Source organism: Lepidochelys kempii, chromosome 1 (genome assembly GCF_965140285.1).
Source record: "Lepidochelys kempii isolate rLepKem1 chromosome 1, rLepKem1.hap1, whole genome shotgun sequence".
In the NCBI taxonomy this organism is placed as follows: domain Eukaryota; kingdom Metazoa; phylum Chordata; order Testudines; family Cheloniidae; genus Lepidochelys; species Lepidochelys kempii.
The window spans coordinates 140,272,536-140,290,453 of NC_136380.1; the positions used below are offsets into that span (position 1 = coordinate 140,272,536).

At 41.3% G+C, this 17,918-nt stretch overlaps 1 protein-coding gene across 9 annotated transcripts in view; it reads right to left on the reverse strand.

The window, feature by feature from the left end:
• Positions 1–17,918, reverse strand: part of PHKA2 (phosphorylase kinase regulatory subunit alpha 2) — a 70,839-nt gene that overhangs the window by 9,085 nt on the left and 43,836 nt on the right. For 5 of the 9 annotated variants that reach the window (XM_073356619.2, XM_073356586.2, XM_073356601.2 and 2 more), the window contains 9 exons: positions 17,032–17,111; positions 16,696–16,774; positions 16,439–16,568; positions 12,971–13,072; positions 11,107–11,225; positions 9,892–9,921; positions 8,453–8,506; positions 4,058–4,231; positions 1,627–1,680 (listed from right to left, as the gene is read on the reverse strand). In XM_073356619.2, coding sequence (XP_073212720.2) covers positions 1,627–1,680; positions 4,058–4,231; positions 8,453–8,506; positions 9,892–9,921; positions 11,107–11,225; positions 12,971–13,072; positions 16,439–16,568; positions 16,696–16,774; positions 17,032–17,111 — 822 coding nt within the window. The remainder of the gene's footprint in view (positions 1–1,626; positions 1,681–4,057; positions 4,232–8,452; positions 8,507–9,891; positions 9,922–11,106; positions 11,226–12,970; positions 13,073–16,438; positions 16,569–16,695; positions 16,775–17,031; positions 17,112–17,918) is intronic. The other 4 variants (XM_073356658.2, XM_073356649.2, XM_073356628.2 and 1 more) reach the window with 4 other exon arrangements.

The window sequence follows — 17,918 nt, forward strand, 5'->3', positions numbered from 1 at the left end:
TCTACACTGACAAGGGAATCATTTGGAATCACTGAGTCCTATTGACGGATAGTCACAACACACAAAGAAAGGAAGACTCTAGCACTTGCTCTCTCCTTGGATTGAAACAGCTCAAATATGTTGACCTTTAGGGGATGCTGCAAAGCCTGCCTCTACTCACTGGCTTCTGAGGTGGCGTAAGAATTGCTGGAGCCACAGAGATAGGAATAGTGACAGAAATTTGGTGGGTGGGACTCTTAAATGTCTAGGTTTTTTTATTTTGTTGCTGGATTATTATTAATTGTAGATTTAGAAGTTGTCAGAAGTGATTCATATATTTTAAGGCAGAAGGCACTATTGTGACCTTCAGTCTGACTGCCTCCATAATACGGGCCATAGGATTTCCAGGTATTAATTTCTGTTTCAAGTCCAATAGTTGTGTTTGAACTAGAGGATGTCTTTCTGAAAATCCACCAATCTTGATTTTAAAATTTCCAGTGATGGAGAATCCACTACAACTCTTGGTAAGTTGTTCCAGTGATTAATTAACCTCACTGTTAAAAATGTTGCACCTTAGTTCCAGTCTGAATTTGTCTAGCATCAACTTCCAACCCTTGGTTCTTATTGTACCTTTCTCTGCAAGACTGAAGACCCCTCTATTATCAAATTGCTGTTCCTGATGTAGGTACTTGTAGACGGATTAAGTCACCCATAACCTTCTCTTTGATAAGCAAAATAGCACCTAGCAGCATAGATCCAACTTGTTCGTATAAAAACCAACCAACCAAAAAAAATTATATGAAGAACGAACAAAGGTTTAAAAAGGCAAAATTTGGGTCAGCCACATTTCTGAGATTCACATTTGTTTTTGTAACCACAGTGCTGAAATATTGTCTGCAGTCAAAGAATTCTAAACAGATATTTGTCTTTGTTTAATTTCAGCAAATTGGGACATTTTCCTAATTCGGTTTCTATTCCCTTTTGTATTTGCCATCCTCTGTTTTAAACAGAACTGAGTAAACTTTAACCTCTCTTTACTAAAAAATTAATAATTGAACAAGGAAAATTAAGAGAAAAAGACTGAATGCACATTAGCCAACACAAATGATGTTACATTATTGCAAATTTTCCTAGAAAATAGCATCCAGAGGTCAAGGACTGTGTTTAACTTTTTTCAAGTAGGAAATCTTGCTTCTAAATTCTGAATGCGCTGTCAAGATTAATTATCAACTCACTGCAGGTGCAGAGCTCTGATACTTCATTGCCTGTGGTTAAAAATAACTTCATTTTCTTAAATGAGGATCACATTATGGTACATCATAGAAATTATACTAACACATGCAAACCTCAGATGTTCTAAGTATAATCTTATGTTGTTGTGGGAAAGCCTAGTATTTGCAAGACTTGCATCTGTGAACATCATGGATCTCAGATTAAAATCTGGCCCTACACCATCCCTGTCACTCAGACATTCAACAGAACTATTAGTTAAGATTCAAACTGTAAAACTTCCATTGTGACTTTATATTTTAAATACTTTAAAACAAAGCGTTTTCTCCAGTGATCCTGTTACAGCGAGTGCTCGAGAGTCATACAACTTGTCGTAAAATCATGGAAAGATCTCATTAATATTATTATTTACTATACCTCTCTTGTAGTTGAAGAAGGAAGGACGTAGCCATCAATGGACAGGCCATGGCACTAAACAAAATAATAATAATAAAAAAATCAATATTAATTAAAAACACAATCCTTAAAAGTATATCTGGAAACTTATATTCCTTTTGAGTTTTAAATTCTTTCTGGAAAAGCTGTTCTGATGTATGACAAGTTTTAAAAACAGTGAATGCATATAAAAATGTTATTTCATTTCTTCCAAAAAGATCATATGACAAGAAAACTATTGGAGAGAAAGTCTGGATACTATAAATAACCTTATGCCACACTTAAGCTGAAACAACTGTTCAGTGGGAGGGAGGTACTTGGAAAGCAGTAACAGCAGGAGACATATAGAAGTGAAAGTACAGCAAATTAGATATGAGTTTGCAATACAAAAGGACAATTAGAGGAGGGGTTAAAAAAAAAAAATCAGCCCACCAATGCAGCAGCTTTGTTATGGACCAGGAAAGTGAAGATCCCTCTCTCTTACCCTAGGGTCAAACACCACTTAGTTTAGGATATAGGACTTGGGGCACCACAATATAATATCAGTAAATGAAAAATGCCCTTCAAAATGGGCAACAAAAATTACGGAGGAGCTAGACAAATTGGCATATGAGGAAAGAGTTTAAAAAAAACTAAATACATATAGTTTGTCTAAGGCATGACCAGGGTATGATGGTCACCTAGGCATCTGAAGTCTGAAAACACCAAGGAGGGAGAGATATTAAGAATTGTCCAAAGGGATTTTAAGAATAATTGGATGACAATGAGCAAAGGAAAATATAGGCTGAGTTTGACTAAATAAAATTCTATTTGATTCTCCAAAAAAACCAGAAAGAACCTGACATGTACAGTAATTCAGGAAAGTGAGCTAATTAAAATCAAAATGGCGGTGGAGGCCTAATATTGTTGAATCTGCAATTTCCGCCATATTGCAAATTAAGTATGACCTCAGTCATTTTACAACTGTAGTTTGCACTCTTTTAAATGTTTTTCCTTTCTATTGTTGCTGTGTACAAATCATTCAAACAACAAGGGAATCTGACTAACTGTTCATGGGAAACTGTGACACTGACTATACAAAGTGCTGTCATGAATAAAAAAACGTGAACAGTTTTTTCCTCTGATCTGTCAGTTTTAGTAGTTATTTTAGGTATTATTTGTAAAAATGGTACATTTCAGACAAAGGCAATTTAAGTTGGCAGTGTCCCTTTAATAAACCTAGTGGATGAATTCACAAAAGACTTGTGTCTTTGCTGGCATCAGTTAAGCCTGCATTTTAGAGTGTTGCTTTGAATTGCACAAGTGTGAGCTATCTTGACTCAAGGCATATATTCCTACCTCCACTTTAGTACTCAATACAGCTCAATGCAGCCAGGTGCTGAACACTTTGGCCCTAATCCAGCAATACACAAAAGCAGGTGAATAGTCTCATTGAAGTCAATGGGAATTCATGTTCCCCTGTTTCTTAAATCATTCTCTAGTTCAGGGGTGGCCAACCTGTGGCTCCTGAGCTGCATGTGGCTCTTCAGAGGTTAATATGCTGCTCCTTACCTAGGCACTGATTCTGGGGCTGGAGCTATAGATGCCAACTTTCCAGTGTGCTGGGGGGTGCTCACTGCTCAAGCCTCTGTCTGCCCCAATCCCTGCCCCTACTCCACCCCTTCCCCCAAGGCTCCTGTCCCTTCCCCTGAGCCTGCCATGCCCTCGCTGCTCCTCCTCTCTCCCTGCCATAGCATCCTGCACATGTGAAACAGCTTATTGCAGAGGGCGGGAGGAGGGGGGAGTAGGCGCTGACTGGTGGGGGCTGCCAGCAAGCAAGAGGCACTGGGGGCTGGGGAGCAGATCGGGGGCTGCTGACGTATTACTGTGGCTCTTTGGCAATGTACATTGGTAAATTCTGGCTCCTTCTCAGGCTCAGGTTGGCCACCCCGGCTCTAGTTCAACTACTGCACCATACTACTAAGCTCAGGAGCAACTGCAGGGATTATTTTTAGTTTGCTCCACATTCACTGAAAATTGGTTTTAAAAATAGTATAGCCCTTATGAAATCCACCAGTAGAACTCAGACATTTTTAAGAAACATAGCTTCTTATTTAACCCTTCCTATTCTACCGATTTATCTTCTTGAATTGGGTGTGGGTGGATTGTGAGCCTTTCATTGGCAATGACCATGACCTGTTTAAGATGGGGAACCATGTGAAACAGTAGAATTTAATCATTCGGCTGCAGTTTAGTGCTGGTTTTCAGAGGAAATACATTGACAAACTCATTCATGAGCATATGTTAATGGAGCTCTTGTGTATTAGTCAGACATATTCCACAAAGTATTAGAGTTTTTCCTGACCACAGTAATATTGTATCTGAAATACCAGCCTCCCAAGATACCGTAAACCCTCTACTGCTATTAACTTACCTTCTGAAGGATTTTCCATACTTTTTGATAGAATCCTACAGGAACTCTGTTAATGGCACCATCAAGCCTTCTTCTGCGGAGCCATTGCCCTTGGCGATCACCCCAGCTGATGTCGTTTCCAGTAGACCCTGTAGGGGATGAAGTCCTAGTGGGAGATGATGGAGTACTGCCCCTCTGCAAGAGACAAACCATTTAGTAACTACAACATGTTAACATGTTACATCATTCCGCTACAGCTTCAATTCAGTGCGGTTTCTAGTGAATATTGACTAAATAAATATTGACTGATTTATTTTGCCATTAAAGATTTCTTTTGAAGATGTTGACAGGATACGGTCAATGTATTTCTTTCACAACAAATCTCCCTCTTTAAAGCCCGGGGAGCAAAAGCCACCCATTTAATGGAACGCACTGCAAAGGGCATCATAGGTTGAGAGAGAAAAAGAGACAGAGAGAGACCAGGGCCCATATTTTGATACATTGGCCTACTCAATAAATCACACATACACTATCAGTAGATGAAAGCCAGTGCTGTCATACGGGTATGGCATTTAGGCCAAGTAAACCAGCATCTTTGCTCTGTATCTGATTGTTTTCACATAGCGTTTTCCTTCTTTTTACCTCTCTTTGGCCAGCGCGGGTAGCTTGCTTTCCTGGCATTGTGTGGTCAAAGCTCAGAGTGGTCCTGGCAACAGTGCCATCGTATTGTGGTACACATGGGAACTGTTTACACTTGTGCCCAATTCTGTACAGCTTGGAATCAGATTATTTTAGCACTTGTGGCAGCCCTTCACACCAGTACACTTGTGTACTATTCTGCTGAACACCGCACTGGGAAACACACACAAAACACCACAGCAGGAAACATGCTAGCACCACAAAGCAGTGTGTATTAGTGAACAGGAAATCAGATAGTGAAGCCACGTAGGTAGGTAATATTGAGGGGCTATTGTTCCCGTGCACTGCGTGTCGTAACGAGCCATGTTGCTGTTTGAAGCTGTTGCCCATAGTTCGTGCACAGAGCTGCCCCCTGGCTGGAGGCACCACCCCCTTTTTGTTAATCCACGTAGCGGTTACTCCCACCTCCTCTGCTCAACTGTCACGTTCTAACTGCCACAGAACCTTTGGACGCCAACGTTCCATCTTGTTCTCATGGGGCCCAGTGAGGATTGAACCTAGTGACATTCTAAGCAATAGCTCTCCACCCTGCTTGTAGTTTCTTCCATCGCTTCACACTGACTCAGCCTGGCAATCCGGGAATCTTCTTCTAATACATGAATCATTCAATCCTCCTAAACTATGCGACTCCTGGGCAATGTTACCATCTTCCTCGGGTTTTTACAAAGAAGCAAGCAAGAGTCTCTCTCCTTACTTACAAATACCCTTCATGGGGATGGGGTCTGAGAGGGTCTCTCCTTGTCTTAAAGAGGGAATCAAAGTAACAAAGTAAAAATAGCAGCCCCTCCCATTTTTTGGGAAGGAAGAAGCAACTTTTTGTAGCTGGACTCTTGCTGCTAGACCAAGTGAGCTGATTTATACTGTATCTGTTGGTGCTTACACAAACATTTTCAAGTCAACCAGCTGGACAAATGAGCCTGTTAGAGCAAAAGATAATTATGTAAAATCTAAGTTTAATGACTTTGAAAACATCTTCATACTTCAGAGGAATTTCCTTTTGAATCTAACTTGGAAATACTGAAGAGGCAGGCTCTGTTCCATGACCAGAACAGCGTGCACTGATTAAAATGGGATTTCTTGCCTACTGTAGACAACTTTCACCGTTCATCTGCAAAACATCGGTGTTTAAACACTCTCATGGCTAAATTGGTGCCTTTTAGGGAGCAGCAGCGATTGGGAGTGGTGCAGAGACTACTGCCAGAGTTTCTGAATATATTGTGCACAAAAAAGAGTGCAGAGAGACTATGCTATGACAAGGTGATGCACATGCCTACAACCAGCTTCGTTGTTCTGTGCAAAGAGGGAAGAGTCTTGCACTAGCTGTGGCTCTAGACTTGCATAAACCTTCCAGTCAACTGGATTGCGTCCAGTTCTGCATTAAGGTAGGAAAGGCTCCTTGCCCACTCTTGCGCATCCATGCAGGGCCAGGCATAACTGCGCCTGGAGTACTGCCTAAAGAGAAGCTCACTGACAGTCTGATCCCACCAGTCCTTTCTCAGAAGAAATTGTTACTGAAGTTTGTGGAAGTTTAGCCAGAGTAAGGTCTGCAGGATCAGAATGCTAGAAAACTACAGACTTTAAATCTAAAACGTGATATAACTACTTTTCCTTCTAATGCAACCCCCCCCCCCCAGCTTACCTTTGCTGGTTTGATGCATTATGTTCATTTTCATTGTACAGCATCCTCCTGACTAATGCACAGTCAAGCTTTCTTTCTCTAATTCAGCAAAGATGACATTTAAGTAATGAAGGAGTTCAGCAGGAGTGCCAGTGCTGAAGTAATTAGTGTGTGCATATTCACGTCTTTCATTTGTCCCTGTTTTGACTATGCTGTTTATCCAGATCTCATTTAATAACTCACTATATTTGAATCAAGTGCACTGAGAATATGGAGCCAAATTCTGTCCCTCTTTGCATTGGTGCAGAAGAACTGAAAAGCCACAAACCTGCTGTGCAGGAGTCAGGCAGGCCATGGAGAAACCACAAAGAGGTACATGGCCTGTGTCAGAAAAGTGTTTTGAGATGGTACATTGTACAATATCCATGGGGTTTGGGAGGTGTAACATGTACTGTGGGTCTGTGTGCACACGGATCCACTGGCCAAAAAGCACAAGGGGTGGGTGACTGTGAGAGTAATGGAGTTTACTGTCCCTTTAAGACAGTGAAGGGACGCTTTCAGGCCTAGCATTGCCCAGTTTCAGGTTTCTGCTGTCCACTGCAGCATGGTGGGAATTTGAGGGACCGAAGCAGAGAGGCCATCTGGGAACTGCAGGTTACTAAAGCAAGGCATGCTGGGAAGGGGACAAGAGCTCCCTTCTCTCTCAAGAGTGAGAGCCTAGGAAGGAGCTGAAGTTGCTGAAGATCTCTCCATTAAAGACCTTGGAGGGAGATGGCTGGCTGGAGAAGAAATTCACACTAGTAAAAGCCATGAGTTTAAATTCATCTTCGTGTACTGGACCAGGATTTGGACCACTAATTTAATATTCAGAGTGGATGATATTTATCCCTGTCCACAGTGGCCAGCCTAAATCCTATGTACCAGTTAACCTCCCAGGTCTTAAATGGTGCCTACATCTGGTGCAAACCTGCTGAAAAGGGAGTTATTGCACCCAGGGTGTACAGCATTTGGATCAAAGTGCAGTGAATTATTAAGGCTAGTTGGTCACTTTTGAGAGTTATGTGGAAATGAAGAAACATTCTGTTTTTTGAGTATTAAAACTAACTAAAGATCTTGCAAAGTTATCGTTGAGGATATGAATTAGGAGCCCATAAAAGTGAAACCTTTCAGCTACTAATATTGAAGATTTTAACTATACTTAACTAGGGATGCTGGAACAATTTGTGTAGTGGGGGTGCTGAGAGATGTTGAACCAAACTGTAAACCCTGTACAACATGATGGAAACCACTTCAAGCCAGGAGGTGTGGCAGCACCCCCAGCACCCCTAGTTCCAGCACCTATGTACTCGCCTTCACAATGAAGCCAATTGGTCTTTGGGTATAGTACAGGTAGGCCCTGTGCTAATTGTTATCCTACCACCTATGATAGCTAACATTGGACATTTGTCATTTTACTTGTATGGCTATTTGTTCATGCAGACTGGGAGAGTTTGCGAGTTAAGGAGCAGCTGACACAATGAATTAATATGCTTTATCCTTCATATGAAAAGGCAGGCCTAATTTCAAACTCTTATTTAGACTGAAAAGTAAAAGTGAATTTGAAGAGAATCTCATCCAAGTCCCTAGTAGACAAAATTACTCCTCAGTTTTATTCCAACAGGGGTGAAATACAAGGGCAAGATATTACAGTACGTGGAAACTGGCCCACACTGTGCTCTAACCAGTACTATTATCTCTTTCCTCTTATGAATTCAAAATTTATACAACTAAAAACCCCTCTAAGAATAAATTGGGTTAAACTTATATTTCCACATTACCATTAAATGTTCAGGGCTGCACAGGATTTAGCCACGCAGCTCCTAGTCAAGTAGCTAAATCCATCTTAACTCTGAAAATTTAGAAGAATGTGGAAAATAAGATTTCTGTTATAAAAGACCAGAAATAAGAACTGGCTCTCCATGAAGGTGAATGAAACAAAAAGCTAAGGTTTAAAAAAATATATATACATAAATGTCACATAAGAAAAGCTGCAAGTTATGTTTAGAGTCCCTGCAGAGGGAGAAAAGAAAAAGACTGCAAATTTCTGAATGACATTTTACCATGAACCTGGAAGCGTGCATGCTGCTGGACATGGAATGGCCCCCATAAAAGAACTACAAAACAGAAATAAAAAAAAGTCAGTCAGTCATGACAAGACAAACAAGATGAAGTGACACACGCATGAAAAGGAACAAAGGTGCAATAAAAATTAAACTCACTTATTAATTTAAGAGAGAACCATTTTTTGGGTTAGAATGGGCTCTCATACTGGTACAATTTCATTGACATCAGGGAAGTTACTCCTGATTTACATTAGTGCAAATGAAATCACAATTAGACCCTTTATGTTTAAGGATCTTCAGAGTTTTACATTCATCTCTTACTATACTATCATAAGCTTTCCACAGAATCTACCTCAGACAGCACAAGGACATAAAAACCCAAATGAGGTAAAAAAAAGAATGCTGCTGCCTCCACACAAATGCAGGGTCGATATTGCAAGCTTACATTTTCTCTTCAGCATCCCTTACCTTATATTAGTGCTAGAAAGAAAGTTATCCCATACTATCAAATCATGCAAGTTACCAGCCAGGCCGGTAATGCTTAGCAAAACTAGTGAGGCAGTTTTCCAAGAGAAATGATTAGATGCCGATTAGCACCTAAGGGTATTCTTAATAGCTTTCTTTTTGATTAAACAATAATGATTCAGATAAGCTGTAAAAGTAATGGCACTGATTTTCAGAAGTATGGAGCACCCACGAAATCAATAATTGGAGCTGGAGGTGCTAAGCACATTTGAAAATCAGCTCCAATATAGAAACAGTCTAAAGTCAAAACAATCAAAATGTTCACCTTCAGATTCATGTCTTTAAGAGTCAGGTTTTTCCCCCTGATACTAAAGGCTGAATATTCCTGATGGCTCAATGAAACCTACTGGGAATCAGCATGAATGGAAAAAATTCAACTCTCCTCAGCGGGAAAGAAGCCACCCAACTCCTTTTCTGTGCAGAAATGGCACCTCTCCTTCTAAAGTGACTAATCTCAGGAAACATTTTCCCACCTTTAAATGTCTACAGAAAGTTGCAACTGTGCTACATCTCTATGCAGAGCGATATAATGCTGCCATCTAGTGTCCAGTCAGGTATTCCAAAAGGCAGGACATTATAATGTGTTCTCTATTTGAAAGGAAATTAACTCAGATATTCACAACTTGCCATGCGACTGATATCCACACTCTAAATTTGTATAATGATATAAATTGCTAGACCTCTGGAGAGACCAGAGAAGAGGCCATTCTGCTCACAACAAACTAGCACCAGTAGCACAGGCAAAACTGCACCATATTAATTAAATCATTTACTACTTGAATGTTAAAAAGTGTTCTGTATTCAGAGCAAACAAAAAGGCTTTTAGTTCCCTTAGTTCTAGGACAAGCGTACATACTTCAGTAGTGAGGGAGGAAAACATGCATTCTTACGAACATATAGATTTATTTCACCTTTTCATCAGCAGATGACCTCCTATTCATCTGGAATCAAAAATTAGTTATGCAATTATTTTAAACAAATGTAAAAAAATAACCTACAATAGAGAACACAAACCAGATTTGTTTTTAAACTGTTTTATCTTTCCAAATGCTCACTTGCTGCATGAGAAAATGTATTAGCAAGAAGAGAGTCCTAATGGTCTCACTGGATAATGACTCTTGTCCCTCCTACACAGAAACACATGAAAAATGGATCTAAGATTTCTTTTCTGAGTGAATGTTTACATCTGCATGGAGAGACTTGGGGGGCGGGGGGGGGGGGAGGGAAGAGTAAAGATCCCTGCTTGCAGATCCCAGTGCAGGATGAGGCTATACTCAGTACCTGATTTGGCTCTCTCTTCAGTATTAATTCAGCCCCCCACCAAAAAAAAAAAGCAGCTTTCACCAGGAGAAATTAAATCAGGACTTATTTATTTCGGCCAAATCATTAGACAAACTTGTTTTGATTTAAGAATTACATTTGCATGCCAAAGTAAATAAGAATTGAATGTGCTGTTCCCAGAAAAGATGTTTGCGTCTAGTAATCAGCATAGAAAAACTCCTCCAGCTGTCTTGGTATCTTATTTATACCGTACATATGTTACTGCATTAATGGGGAGGTAGCTCACAAATCCCTCTGCCTACTGAGATAAGAAAATGCCTCTTTGTTTGCCTTCCAACCTACCATTTGCTAAAGTAAACAGAGTTCTTTACCTGAGACATATGGGTCACAATAAAGATTTGTATGCCAGAAAAAACAGAGGTGTAAAACACAAGAATGAATATTGTTTGAGCCAAATCTTTACTTTGATGCAAATGGAATCTTTACCTAAGAAAGAATGACAGGAACTTGGTCTAAGTCAGGTGCCCTTAATGCTTCAAGCCAGGAGCTGGTTGAAATGCACTAATTTCAGAATTTTAAATTAAAACCAAAAAGGAAAATGTTTTGGAAAAAAATTGATTTCCTTACCTTCTCCTTCGCATGCTTTTTTTTTTTTTTTTTTTTTTTAAAAACAGCTTCCACTACTTCAAATAATAAAACAGATAGGAAAAGTTTGGAATTTACCATGAATGTAATAAGGGGCAGATATAACCAAAAACAATCAGTTGTGTCTCCTGGGTTTAAAAAAATGACTTTCATAAATCCTGTGCTGCTTAAAGAACGCACAGAAAAGGAGATCCTCCCACCTGTTTCATTTCACTCTTCAGTCTAGTAATGCCACTTCTTTCTGTTTTAGTTGCTCCAGTGTGCCCCACTTCATGAATAGAAATTGCTGGGCTGGACGCAGAGGAATCTAGAGGCCGCACTAAAGAAAGAAACAAGGCAGTTTTCTAGATTAAAGGTAAGCTATGTTTAAGTAGTAATAAGAATACAACTTAAAACTGTACGTAGAAATTAAAGGAAAAACACCTTGTATTTTAGGACTATGCACTTTCCATGGTACCTCTTTACTTCCAATAAGATTAAAAGCGTAAGTCAAACTTTCAAATCAGAATGGCCTAAAGTTAGGCTTCTAAATCCATATTTAGACATTTAAATATTTTTGGCTCAATTTTCAAAGCTAGTGGGAATCTGCAGCTCCCAATGACTTCAGTGGGGTTTTCTGAGTGCTCAACCCTTCCAAATATTTTGGCCTAAATATGGATTTAGGAGCCAGTTCTAACGCCACTCAGGAATTCCTGGGAACTATTGATATGCCCTTTGAAGTTTAGACAGGCCAGATGTTTTTGTTCTCAATATCCTTCAACCCTGGTCACATTAGACATTCTCATTTTAAAAGTCTGTCTGCATATCACTGAGAGCTTGACATGGCCTAATTTTAGTGCACCATGTTTTCTGTATTCACGTATATTTTAAAACAATTTGATGTGCAGTTACTTAACATGATTTGCAGATCTGTGAAAGGATGAGCCTTCAAAAATGGTCGTTAGGTAGGAAGGAGACGGAGCTCTGCTCTGTCAATGTCCATTACATGCCCAGAACAAATGATGGAAACACTATAGCATCTGGCATCTATAAATATTTGCCATTCACAAGCATTTTCACCAGCTCCCAGTTTCAGACCCACATCTATGTTTTAAGTTTAATAATCAACCTTAATTATCATCTAACTGTGTACACATAAGTGAAATCAACTAACGCTAAACTTCCTATCTGGCCTTATGTAGGTACACAGAAGAAGGAGCGTCTCACTTTTGTGCCCCTACACAGAGACCAGACACAACCCTAGTCCTAGTGCTCAGCGTGATCCTGCCTAGTCCTGACAGCAACCCTAGCCTACCCTAAAAATGTGGAGGAGAAAGGGCCATTCCCCTCCTCATCTGTAACATCCTGCACAGCTGGGTCTATACTGAGTGGGGAGCACATATTGTGCCCTGTAAAAGGGTGTAAGGCAGGGGTTGCTCTGGCTCACACTTCCAGATGTTCATTCATTTACATCAGCTGGGAATCTGGCCTTCCATGCCTAAATCTAATAAAATGTCTCCCAAAGCTCCCACTGAGACACCATGAATCTGTCCCCCACACAACAACATGGCAGGGGCTCTATGACCACACCAAAGCCCAATCCTAGAACAGTTTACGTTTTAAGGATTACTCTGCATTCAAAAGTGAAGAGATGACATAACAATGAAACTATCTCTGCCATGATAAGATATGTCACCTGGCTGGGGCACACGCTGAAGGGCAAGATAGGTTATAAACAGACCACTCTGGTACATATAAAAATGCTGGATGCAATCTCACTACAATTCTTATCCTACAACTCCTGTCTGGAAAGATCACATATTTCCACAGATGTCTTACAATATTGCTGAATTAAAAATTCTATAGTTCAAAATAATAGTTGGGGTACTGAAAATAATAGGTATGTTTGTTTTTGGATATTAAACCCTTGTGTTTCATAGATAATCAGGATCTCTGCAGCAAACATTTCTAAAGAGGAGACTGCTGCTTATAAAACTTAAAATAAACTCTGCATCTAAATAGCTCTTGCTTAATATATACATGCACAAGCTATAATACATTCAAACAACCAAACAGACAACTTACTGCTTCTTTCAACGCCAAACTCTTTCCCACTCAAAATATGGTGCAGGAGATTTTTCATATCAAAGGGGCTTAGATTCATTAAGCTTTCTGAGGCTTCTTCACCTAGTGAACAAATACTATACTAGGTCATTCATACTATAGTTTTTCTAGGAAAACAGGGTTAATTCCTAGTTATAGTCTGTTATTAATGCTTGCTTTTATTTTTTTTAAAAGCAAAAAGTAGTTGACAAATCCTGAAGAGGTAATCTTCATAAGAGGAACCCTAATTATTATTTGTACTAAGATTTGCACGAAACCTCATAGAAGCTAGAGGGTATAACAGCTACCCTTCATCAGGATAGATGTAAGAAACAGTTAAAACTCCTTTATGAAAGAAAACAGCTGAAACAATAGGAGACACCACCCAAAACACAGGCCACATGCAAGGCTGCTGGTCAGGAATCTGAACTATGCGGACAGAGGAATTTTCCGAGGAATGATTGCAAATGCAGAAAGCTGGATATTTTTATTATTGATGGAGCTGTCTGTGTAAGAGACAGAAGCAGGAGAAACACCATGGAAGCAGTCAGAGAAGGCAGCAAGGAAGCCCGAGAGATGGCCAGAGAAGCATTCATAGCATGACCCCAAGAAAAAGTTAAGTGAGAGAAAGCTGTTGGGCAGAGTGCTGGCTGGTTCGAACCTTGAGCAAAGAAACTATCCCCTGCTTTTCCATTCTTACTGTGTTCTGGGAAACAGGACTTTGTTTTTTTGTAAACAAACAGGATTACATCAAATAAAAACCATAACTCCATCATCAGTTTCTCCTCCTAATGGAAATAACGCACAAGTTCCCAAATACTAGCTAAGTATAATACTGGGTCACAAGCGGTAATATTTTTTTTTAAATCAGTGTGCTCCAGTTTGCCAGGGAGGGTGGCAAAGTCTCTGACTTCATGCCCAGGAGACGGAAAAACTGGGAAGTCTACCAGCTGCTGCTGACTGGAAGCTTCCCACACAGGATTCACTTAGTGTACCAGAGACACTGAGACCATCTAGGACACAGAAATCTGGGTGGACCCCATGTCCACTCAGTATCAGCATAAAGATTTGACTATGATTTGGTACCAATTAACTCTTATTACTTCTGACAATTGCTGCTACTGCTACACAGGACTATAACAACTTTAGATTTTACTGTTCAGCAAGTCCTTCAATTGTTCACGGATTTCCCTTCAGCTTCACTGTCTCCTACTGCGATGAACTTCAAGGCTGTATTAGCTATGCAGTGTGCAGCTCATTTATTTAACTCCCATTTGCAGTAGGATATGAGTAACATCACAGAATAGGTCTTACATATCCCCTTTGGGAGGTCAGGGAAATAAAATTAAAAAGAGAAAATATGTCAATATTCAGAAATTTAGATACTAACCCTACAACAGCCAAATATATTTAGGACTGCGGGGGGGGGGGGGCGGCGGCGAGAGGGAGCTAGGGGAAGGCTGAATGCCTCAAAGTTTGTAATTGATATAAAGTCACTTCAAGTAGAAATTCCAAAAGCATCTAAAGCTATGTCTATACCACGGGTCCGCAACCTTTGAGAAGTGGCCTGCCAAGTCTTCATTAATTTAAGGTTTCGCGTGCCAGTAATAAATTTTACATTTACAGGGGCCCCAGACTGGCAGCAGGCTGAGCGGGGCTGGACGCCAGGACCCTGGCTGGCAGGGGGCCAGGCGGTTGGAACCCCAGACCTGCAGCGAGGTGAGCGGGGCCGGCGGCTGGTATCCCAGGCAGGCAGCAGGCTGAGCGGGGCCGATGGCTGGGACCCCAGCTGGCAAGGGGCCGGCAGCTGGAACCCCAGACCAGCAGTGGGCTGAGTGGCTCAGCCCACCAACAGTCTGGGGCTCCGTCTGCCAGCTCCTGCCAGCCGGGGTTCACCCAGGCAGGCAGTGGGCTGAGCGGGGCCAGCGGACAGAACCCCAGACCGGCAGCAGGCTGAGCCGCTCAGCCCGCTGCTGGTCTGGGGTTCCGTCCGCCAGCTCCTGCCAGCCGGGGTCCTGGCCACCAGCCCTGCTCAGCCCGTTGCTGGCCAGGGGTTCCATTCACCCAGGCCGGCAGCGGGCTGAGTGGGGCCGGTGGCCGGGACCCCAGCTGGCAGCAGTGTGCCAGTGAAAATCGGCTGGCATGCCGCCTTTGGCACGTGTGCTGCAGGTTGCCGACCCCTGGTCTATACATACAGCGCTGCAATGGCACAGCTGTACCAGCAGAGCTGCATCACTGCAGCCTATGTGGTGAGGATGCTCTACCAATGGGAGAGAGTTTTCCCGTCGGCATTAAAAACCCACCTCTGTGAGTGACGACATAGCACTGTCCACACAGGCGCTTATGTTGGTGTAACTTATGTCGCTCAGAGGAGTGGAATATTCACAGCCCTCCGTGACACAAATTTTGCTGACATTGCCTGTGTCTACACTGCAGCCTAAATCTCATTGAAAGTCAGGGTGTGTTTACATTACAAGTGCTACAGCTACATCACCGTAGTGTAGACACTTATTACAGCTACAGAAAGTAATAAATCTACCCCCTTAAGATGTGGTAGCCAGGTCAATGGAAGAATTCTTCTGTGGTGACACTGTGCTGTCTACTCTGGGGTTAGATTGGCCTAACTAGCACAGGGCATTAAATTTTTTACAGCCCTGAGCAATTTTGATTGGTCAACCTGAGTTTTAGTTGTAAACCAGGCCTCAGTGTGAGTTAGTCAGGGCAGCCTAACAGCTTGACGACACAGTCCTGCAGTTCAGACTTTGGGGTGCGTGAACTGCACTGCACACTATCTCCCCTACCCCCCACGTGGACACTGTAGGCATGAACTAAAAGATATCTAGTTCATGTTAACATAGCCCTCATTAAACAGGACTAAGTTAACACACACTAGGGACCTTTTAGTTCGTGCCTGCACCATCCACACTGGGGAGTTACTGCATAGCACGTTAGTGTGCGCTGCAATTCACACCCCCATAGTCCGTACTGCGGGACAATGGACATATAGTCTAAATGGCTAGGACACTTTTTAAAAGGACTGTGGGTATTTCTTTATGTCAAAAGGATGCTAGGAATGCAGATTATTTTCGAAGTTTGTAATTAACTGTGTATGTTGGACAAAGGATTTAATTTAAAACAGGTTGTATTTAAGCTAAGCTTTTCTGGGGAAATAAAAGCTAAAACTACACACACACAAAATCGGGAGTCTGCTTTAAAAAAAGACTGATTGTATTAAGATTTTTAAAGCCCCCCCCCAATGTTTCTTTACAGTGTTTATTGAAGGGAGAATTTTGATACAGATATTTTAAGAATAGGGCTATGTTAAAAATAAGCAAATTATTTGTCTTGTCCTATGTAACTGAAATGCTGATCGGGGGTCGGGGGGGGGGGGGGGGGAGAGAAGAGGTGAGATATTTGTTTACTACAGTATTACAGTACAGTTGGTCTTACCTGAACAGTTCAAACTGCGAACCAGCTCAGTAGCCATCACCTGAATTATTAGTCCAATGCGGAGTCTGAGCATCTCTGCAAAAAGGCTGGGCTGTGACCTGACGTACATCGCCAAATACACCACCATTTCCTGGCATGAGTGAATGAACAAAGAGTATCTATTCAGGGGCATTCATTATAACTCTTGCCAGTTCCAGACAACACAAGAAACAAAGTACAGCATGTAAAAAACCCCACTCCTTCCACGTGTTTTATACCTGGGTAAGGACTGCAATACTGATGTCTTGTCCACTGGCTTCATAAATAAGTGCTGACAACTCTTCAGGTGGCAGAGGGCTAAGGAAAGTGAACCAGACAGTTAGGACTACCTATGATGCTTGTTAGTTTCTACATGTGTCAACTGTTTGGATTTAGAGGTTTTAATTTGAAGTGTCTAACTTAAAATGCACCAAAACAACTTTGCTTTATAGACCTTCCAGCTAATGGACCCGTGATTCCTTCTGAAAATAATAGTTAATAATTTGGAAACACTGTATCAGCAGTAGGAACTCTGAAATACAAGACATCCAGACTGAGACAGAGCTAACACTTACGCGGTAATAGTTTTTTCACGTGGCTCAGGTGGCAGGCCCACTGTAAGCTGCTTGTGGTGTGACAGAAGGTCTGTGCATGCCTATTACAGTACAATACAGAAAGCAAGAGAGCCCACTCTGTTAAGTTACATGGCAACAATGATTTTTTTTTAAAATTTAAGAAAAAAAGCATTTCTTCGGTAATTCCTCAGTGTATTTGCACCTGCTACTAAATGTACAGTTCAGAGGCAGATCCTCAGCTATTGTAGATTAAATGTACATTAAAGTAGATTAAAGTAATTGTCATAGGTCCACTGAAGCCAATAGAGATATGACAATTTCACTTTCAGTGGTGCTAGCTCTGGCCTATGGAGTATTCTAACTCTTCCTATATTATTATTACTTTGTTATTTACAAGATAAAATAGATAAAGATACAAGAAAACTTCAGTGGTGTGTATGTGTGGGAGACAGAATGTGTGTATTATAGCTAGACAGCCTCTGAACAATTGTATCCCTTCAAAAGAAAAAGATTCTCTGTATGGAATATACTGTCCTATAGTCAGTTTACACACTTCAATTTATTTCCAAATAGGTACTGCCCCACAGTCCTGCTGTATGTTACCTTCTTTAGGTTGGTCTTAGTGCAAAGGTAAGACTGGTGTTTAGTTTAACAGATACAAGGCCCTGAATCAAAGCCCATTGAGAGCAGAGCAGTGTTTCCCAACCCCCCTGAGAACTAATCACACCTGCTGTCATCCTCCCCTGCACTCCATTATCAGAGTCCTAACATCCTAATTTATAAATTTTTCAATGTCGCCATGCCCAGCTAGCCCTTCACGGCCCCTCTGGGAAGACAGGAAAAGAACATGCTTCACACTTAGGGAAATGGTGCAGTGCAGCTACAGC